The 8,478-nt window shown below is 45.2% G+C and overlaps 1 protein-coding gene across 1 annotated transcript in view; it reads left to right on the top strand.

The window, feature by feature from the left end:
- ALOX5 (arachidonate 5-lipoxygenase) overlaps positions 1-8,478 on the top strand; it is a 48,609-nt gene that overhangs the window by 18,312 nt on the left and 21,819 nt on the right. Inside the window, 1 exon segment of the mRNA XM_032491707.1 lies at positions 5,657-5,779. Within this exon segment, the coding sequence (XP_032347598.1) occupies positions 5,657-5,779 (123 nt within the window).

Raw genomic sequence — 8,478 nt, 5'->3', positions numbered from 1 at the left:
TACCTGTGCAGTACACACAGACACACACATGCATGCACAGAATGGATAGTCTGGTGGGGTTAATCTACATCATTTAATCTAATCATTCTTTGGCTTACTGTTTTTTTCACTCATCATTCTGTTTTGAAGAGCATCCAGTTGACACAGATAGATGCCGTCCTTTCATTTCAGCTTCTGTATATTGTGTGCATAAACCACCGTGTTCACAGGCTCCCCTGCTGGTGGATGTGTGGGCGGGGCTTTAATTTTTGTCTGTTACATGTGGCACTGCCACAAGCTTCCTCCTACATCTGGTCTCCTGGTGCTCTTGTGAAATACCAGTGACTCTAGGGAACATCCCTAGAAGTAGACACACAATGTTACAGACCACGCGTTGTTTTCTACATAGTGCTAACTGTTTTCCAAAGGAGTCTGCCAATGTCAGCCCTAGAAGCTGTTCCTGAGTTGTTATTTCTCTGCAGCATCATTGACCCACCTTGCACCTCGAAACATATTCTTTCTTGCCAGTCTAATGTGTGTGAAGTAGCCTCTCATGGTTCCCCTCTTTCTTCAGATGCCACGTATTTCTTGCTTTAACATGATAGTACCAGAACTTATTCAACTGTCTTCCTGTTAATAGACATCTAGCTTGTTTTCCATTTGTGTATTTGGTTTTGGTATTAAAAACAGTGCTGCAAGAAAGAACCTTGTACAAACATCTTGATGTACTGGTGCTTTTAAAAAAATTTTTTTTTAATTTTTAAAATCTCTTTGATTCTTGTTTTCTTTGTGGGAGGTGAGGTAATTAGGTTTGTTTGTTTGTTTATTTAAATAGAGGGGCTGGGGAGTGAACCCGGGACCTCGTACATGCTAAGCAGGCACTCTACCACTGAGCTGTACCCTCCCCCTAACTGATGTACTGGTGCTTTCACTCCTGTCAGATTCATTTCCAGAACTCATATTGCTGGGTCAAATCAGCATTTTTTATTTTAAGAAATACTGACAAAATTCCCTTCCCAAAGCTGTATAGCAATTTTTGATCCCACCAATGGCCATACGAAAATATACTTTTGTCCATATCTTCACCAATACCTGAAGACATCGATCTTTTAAATTTTTGACAATCCAGAAATCCTTAAGTGAGACCCTGTGGCTGTCTTAATCTGCATGCCCCTGACCTCTGCTGAGGTAAGCCTCTCTGCATTGCCTCGTCTTTGAATTGCCTATTTACATGCTTTATTTTTCTGTAGACTTATTAATCTAAAGGAACTCTTTATATATTAGGGTAATATCCCTATAATATATTTATAGTGTATATCATTTGTCTTCATCACTTTTGTCACAGATTTTAGGTCTTTATTTCCTTTACTGAATGTTTTCTTCTTCCTTTATAACTTTTGGGTTTCCAGCTTTGCTTAAGAAGGCCCTCTTCACCCCAGTGTTACATAAATACTCATATTTTTGTCTAATATTTGTATAATTTTTAAATTTTAGGCCTTTAATTCATTTGCCATGTATTTTTTAAATTTTCATTTACTTATTTATTTAATTGAAGTATAGTCAGTTACAATGTGTCAGTTTCTGGTATACAGCATAATGCCCCAGTCATGCATATATACATATATTCATTTTCATATTCTTTTTCATTAAAGGTTGTTACAAGATATTGAATATAGTTTCCTGTGCTATACAGAAGGAATTTGTTTTATATCTATTTTCATGCATAGTGGCTAACATTTGCAAATCTCAAAACACCCAATTTATCCCTTCCCACCCTCTTCCCCCGCCCTGTAACCATAAGATTGTTTACTATGTCTGTGAATCTGTTTCTGTTTTGTAGATGAGTTCATTAGTGTCCTCTTTTTTTTTTTTTTTTCTTTTTTACATTCCACATTTGAGTGATACATCCCTGGTATCGTTTATTACATAGTACATTTCTTCCCACTGCTTTAGGATGACACTCAGGGCACACAGAGCTGGTGCTGGGCGGCAGCCACGTGCGTGGGCCCTGAAGCTGGTGCCTGGGCTCAGCTCCCGTGTACTTCCACTTACTCCAAGTCCTGTGAAAGTTGTTTCATCTCTCTGTGCCTCAATTCCCTCATCTGTAAAATGGGGGAAATAATAGTACTATCTCATGGGGCTTCTTGAGAGAATGAAACAGTTTAAACCATGAAAACGCATAGCCTAGTATTTGACAGAAAGGACGCACTGGATAAAAAATTAGCTAGTTTTATATTATATTCACATGTTTTCTTGGGTCTGTTTTTCTACTCCATGGCCCAGTGCCTTCTTTTGGTTATCAGAACTTTCGAGTAAATGCTAATAGTTTCGTTATCTCGCTGTTCTTTTTCAAGTTTTTCATGATGAGAATTGCTATGAGTTACATGTAAATGTGTCCTGTACTAACTGGCATCTTAGAGATATTCCATCTTTCCACCAATTTAGATCTTATGTGATGTCTTTCAGTAAGATTTTTAGTTTTCTTCATGAAGTTCTTTCACCTTTCCAGTGACTTTATACCAAGAGAAACTATAGCTTTTACCATTCTTAAGTGGGATTTTTTTTCCATTTGGAAATAAGTATTGCTGGAATAAAGATAAATTCTTGTTTTTTAATATTTACTTTGTATTGATACCTTAATAAACTATTTGTTGGCTCCAATTATTTTGAGTGAGTGTTTTTAGTTACCTAGTTATTAAATCATATTATGTAAATGATGATGCTTTTGTCTTTTAGGTTACATTATTTACATCCCTGCTAATTTTTTCTTATTCCTCAAACAAGTAACAGTAACAAGGATGAGCATCCTCTCTGGGTCTTGACTTGAGAAAATGCCCTTGATATTTTTGTTTGTTTAATGTATTTGCTGTTGTTTTCTGATGACCACTGTTCACAATATTTAGAAACTTCTTCGTTCATTCTAATGTCATTTTTGTTTTCCTGAACTTGCTAAGTTCCTCAGAAAGCATATGTGGATAATACAATGCCTGAATCCGTACTTGTCTGTGCACCGCCCCCAAAATATTTCTCTTGCCTTCACTTATTCCTTGACTTGATACAAGATGCTTAAATGATGATCTAAAAAAAGAAAAAAAGTCTGTAAACGCTCTTTATCCCTGTGTTCAGTAGGACAAATGAGAAACCTAATAATGGTTTGGTTATTTTTCTTTTCCCGGAAGCTTGTGAGTTTCTGTGAGACTCTCCCCGCCCTTCTCTCTTTCCGTTCCCCCTGCTTCCCTCCCACCCCCACATTCTCCTCTTCGACATTTTATAATTTAACCAGTACAGATCTAGGAGTGCCTTTTTTCTTTTCTTTTTTCCTGCCTAGGATTTAGTCAGAACCTTGAGGTCCCTTCAGCCTAAGGAAGTTTTTTTCTATTTCTTTAATTTTGTTTTCGCGTCTCCCAGGGTTTCATCCGTAGCTTCCATTTCTTTGTGTGTTCGTGTTACATTTTCTTCCATTTTCCCCAGGGCAGTGTCTGGCACATAGCAGGTGCTCAGTAATTAGTTATGAAATGAATAAATTTTGTTCCAAGAGACCAGTCAGATCTCACAGTAACTGTTATGCTCTTTTTCCGTTTTTCTCTGGAATTTTCAGTTCAGAAATCATGTTTTGTGTTTGCAAAGTCTTTTTACATTCCAATTGCATCTCCCTAAGACTTCTCTCTCTCTCTCTTTTTTCTTTTTTTTTAAGAAATTAAATGCCTTTTCTGCTTCCTTCCTGCTACCTGACTGTTCAAATTGGTCTTCCCCAAGGGAGTGTGATTTTTTTCTTTGTTTATTTATCAGTGGGTGTGAAGACCTCTGGCCCCTGTGTAGGTCAGCCTGTCTGGTCTCTCAGGCAACAGTGCCTGCAGGGGAAAGGACATAGGTGTGTGGTTTCAGGTGCCAGTGATAAGCCAGCTGGCAAACTATACTGTCCCCACGCGCTGAGAGGCCACCATCTCCTGAGCACCCGAGGCCAGCCACTTAACGCTCATAGGTGCTACCACCCTCAGGAGGCTGGGGGATTGGCAGGAAGGTGGAAGAAAGGTGCTCCAAGTAAACTCTCCGCTTAAGAAAATGTGCACGCGTTCGCTGGCACAGCTTTCCTCCCTGGGCTCAGGTTTACACACTGAAAAAAATCCAGCTCCGTTCAGCTCTTAAAATTCATTACAGCCCCTGGGCTTCCCAGTGGCAAGGAGAAAATGGTTAGTAATATTTAAATTGATTGAGGGAGGGGTATAGCTCAGTGGTGGAGTGCATGCTTGGCATGCACGAGGTCCTGAGTTCAATCCCCAGTGCCCCAGTGCCTCTGTTAAGGGGGAAAAAAGTACAAAAGAAAAAGATTAAAAAAATTGATTTGACTAATGATAGTTAACTGACAGTTAATACTAGTGGGGCTCGCAGATGACTGCCTTGATTTTAGACATCTGTTGGAGATACCTGGAATTGTTTTCTAAAACAAAGGGAAAACAATCAATAAATAGTTGATATTTGTGCGTCCATCCACATTTTTATCCTTGTTAATGTTCCAGCATTGATGTTAATACAATCAACAAAAATAGAACATTTTCTTAGTGTGTAGGAAAAAAGAGCATCGTAACTAAACCAACAGTGAGGAATGTAAGATGCTATACAATAGAAAACGCTTTTCAGAATGCGTTTGCTCTAAAGGTGATCATATCCAGGTCCTGTTCACCTTTAATGATCCTAAGGAAAGGCTTACTGGGCCAACAGGACACCTCGAAAAACAGTGGGAATTCTTGTGACGGGAAAAGCGCAAGATGGTATTAAAGGTCCTCAAGACTTTTTAATGATCTCAACTCTTCGTGTTTCACTTCCCTCCCATAAGAGATGAAAAAGGACAGAGAACTACGAATACAAATGGAAAAGCTGAAATCCCTGAATGTAAATTTTCATTTTTAAACAAATATAAGATCATTCTCCCTGCCCTAAAGAAACAAACAGGGTTTTGGTTTGGTTGGGTTTGGCAGTAAATAAAAAAAGTGAAAACAAACAAACAAAGCCGTAAATGCCCAGCGAAGCAGGATAAGTTTCCAGGACTCCAGGCTCTAAACATTTTGGCCAGAGAGTGCACTGGCCTGTCTTTGATGGGAGCTATCTTGATTGTAACAACTTCTAAACCGGCAATTGGCAGCGGTCTGTGCCTGGAGTTCCCCGCCCAACTGCCCTGGGGCCTTGCGCGCCCTGTGGGAGCGCATGCGCACTGTACACACCCACCCCACCCCCCACCCCCACCCCCAGTCCACTACACACAATGCAAGGGTGCTGACAGCTGGTGGGAGGTTGCATGTCCCGGTCAGGTGTGGTGGGGCAGCCTCAACCACTTCTATCTCCAGTAATTGGCAAGGCAGATCTGTGCTGGGGAGACATTGCCCTTGCACGACACCTCAAATAAATGGGGTCTTGTGATGCTGTCTGCTCGCACCGGCGCATGCCTACCGTTCACCATCCCCCTGCCAGAAGCCCGGCCTCAAGTTAAGGGGTCTCGGTCTGCCCGCTGCAATGCTCAGGGCACAGCAAAGTGGGGTGCCCCCAGGCTTTGGGAGGCATCCCAGTACCTTGCTGGACACACACTCGGTTACAACGCGGTGACCACACGGGCAACTTTCAGCCTGAGGGGCCAACTCCAGGGCCACGCATTTCACCCAGTTTTCTTCTTTTTCATACTCAGATGGATGGAATGGAACCCTGGTTTCCCGCTGAGTATCGACGCCAAATGCCACAGGGATTTACCCCGAGATATCCAGTTCGATAGTGAGAAAGGAGTGGACTTCGTTCTGAACTACTCCAAAGCGTAAGTGCGAGTGAACTCAGCGCCTGGGGCCGGAGGTGGGACCCTCACTCCTCTCCTCGGGGAGCCTGGGGCTCGGAGGACTAGCTCCACTGGGCAACTCTTCCCAAATCGTTTGTATCTTGGCCGCAGCATGGATCCTAAATGCGCAGCCGCAGGGGAACCTGCATCTAAACAATGTTACAGTCTGGAGGACTCCACGTACCAAACACAGCTATGTTCTCAGCCCAGAGTGGAGGTGTTTACAGGGGATACCCCACCTCCACCCACGGCTCATCCTCCCTCCGGCCAATTCAAGGGAAGGCAGTGTCCAGGCTGTCGCCTAGCTGGCAGGGTGCTGCAGTAGTCATGGCAACAGGCCTGTGCTGGTCGCTCACACTCGTCCCTGTCCATCTGTCACGACAATCTCGGGAGGCAGGCACGGTTTCTGTCCCTATCGGCAGTGGAGGATTCTGGGAAAAAAGGAAGTCAAATACCTTGTCCAGCATCCCCTGCTGAGAAATGGCAGAGACCCGAGCTCTGTACTTCTAATTGGCGGTTAAATTACTGCATGGTTTTCAAAGATGCCCTGGGTGCTTGTTACCAACGTGGAGCCCAGCCACGCCCTGGGGCTGGTGGAGGAGCCTTTGAATCTGTACACTGAACGCTTTAGGGAATTCTCACAATCATGCAAATCTGGCAAACCCTAAATCTGTGGTTCTGCCACATGACCAAGCGTAGACTGCCCCAAGGAGCTTCAGTACCTCGGCGTGTCAGGCCCCCACCCATGGCCAGAGTGAGAGCCCTCCAGGGTGGGCCCTGGCCTTGTGTGGGCGTCACCAGGAGGGAGACAGGTAGATAAGCACTAACCCAGCCAGTTTTTATGGCAGCGTTTGCTCAGGTGCAGAGCTGCTCCCCTCAAGAAGGCAGGGAATCCCTTCACATCGGAAAAACCAGATGCCATTGTCTCCCTGCATTTGCGTCTCAGTGGGAGGCGGGCAGTGGTAAGGCCTGATGCTTATCCAGCTTCTGCTAAGGGCCATTCTGTAAGTGTGGGTGCTTTCTGCAGAGAACCTTCCCAGCAAGGGAAGTAGGGACTGTTCTGGATCATTTCCAGGTGACTAAATTTGGGCGCCTCAGGGTCGAGGTCAAGGAATTTGCCTCAAGTCAGTTAGGCAGAAATGGGCAAAACCAGGATTTGAATCTAGGTCTCTTTGGGTCCAACGCGGGGGATTTTTTTTTCCCCCTATTACAACTGGGATCGCCTGGAGAGAACAATTAAAACCAAACCACTGGATGAGTGATGCAGCAGTACCCAACCTCTGGTCCCTGGAAACATCAGGGCGATTCAGTGTCTCACTTCCCACGCAGGGGTGGGTGTTAACTGAGTCAAAGGCTTGTGGCTTTAGTAGAGCAGAGCCCAGACCAGGATGGAACAAGAAGGCCCTGGTGAAAGGGGCAGTTTGGAGAGAAGACGATAAGGATAGAGAGACAATGAGGAGGAGGTGTTATCTCAGAGGAGACAATAAGACTGCTTTGGGGAGTGATGCCACCTCTGCTTGCTTATGATGGAGGGATGGATGGATGGATGGAGGGATGGGTGGAGAGATGAACGGGTGGATGGAGGGATGGGTGGAGAGATGAACAGGTGGATGGAGGGATGGGTGGAGAGATGAACGGGTGGATGGAGGGATGGGTGGAGAGATGAACGGGTGGTTGGAGGGAGGGATGGAGAGATGAATGGGTGGATGGAGGGATGGGTGGAGAGATGAATGGGTAGATGGAGGGATGGGTGGAGAGATGAATGGATGGATGGATGGACAATGGTGGAGGGATGGGGGTGGGAGGGTGAAGAGATGGTGGAGTGATAACTAGGCTGTGCCTTTCTCATGTCTGCTTCGTGTTTCTTAAGGTCATTGTCATCTTCATATCTCAGGCATCTAGCACAGCAGCCACCACAGAATAGGTGCCCAGTAAACTGTCAGAATGAATAGGGTGCGACCCAACTGGCCTTTCAGGGGCCTCTTTGTTGCCACCTCTCAGGCCCTCTACACACACACACACAAACACACACACACATACACACACACAATTACCTGTTACTTCTCATATATCACCATCATGGCTCACAGCATCCGAGAGCAGTGGTTCTCAATCCTAACTCTACATTTAACGTTAAGATTCCACGCTGCCTCACCCTAGCCAGGCTATTAAGCCACCGTCTGCAGCACAGGCGTGTGTATATTTTAAAAGCTCCCTGGGGGATTCCAATGTCCAACCAGGGTTGAAACCACCGGTGAGATGCCTCCCTTGGCCTCATCCTCCACCCAGGTGCCCGTGGGGTCATGGCCATCCCCTGGGGTCTCAGGTTGCAGATCCTCCTCTCCCAGCTCCGCCATCTCTCCTTGGGACATCCAGGAACATTTTTCTGCCTGCTTCCCCGCGTTCCATCTCACGGCAACTGGAAGGTAATTCTCAAGTGCATGTCTAGTTGGTTGGAGGCTTCTTCCACAAGGCAAATACAATTGTTTGACTCTCCTACCTAAAATCCTTCAGCGATGACCCCAACTACAGGCGGCCGAGTCCAGCTCCCCAGCCTTCCCTCGGGTCCCTGATGCACAGAGACCATGCAGCCGTGTGCATCCAGAACTGGTTTGCAGGTCTTCCTCGTGCCCCCTTGTCTTGGCGTCTCTGTTTCCTCTGCCTCAAATGCCCTTTCTCCC

This window comes from Camelus ferus, chromosome 11, assembly GCF_009834535.1.
Source record: "Camelus ferus isolate YT-003-E chromosome 11, BCGSAC_Cfer_1.0, whole genome shotgun sequence".
Classification (NCBI taxonomy): domain Eukaryota; kingdom Metazoa; phylum Chordata; class Mammalia; order Artiodactyla; family Camelidae; genus Camelus; species Camelus ferus.
This window is presented reverse-complemented; position numbering and strand designations above follow the sequence as displayed.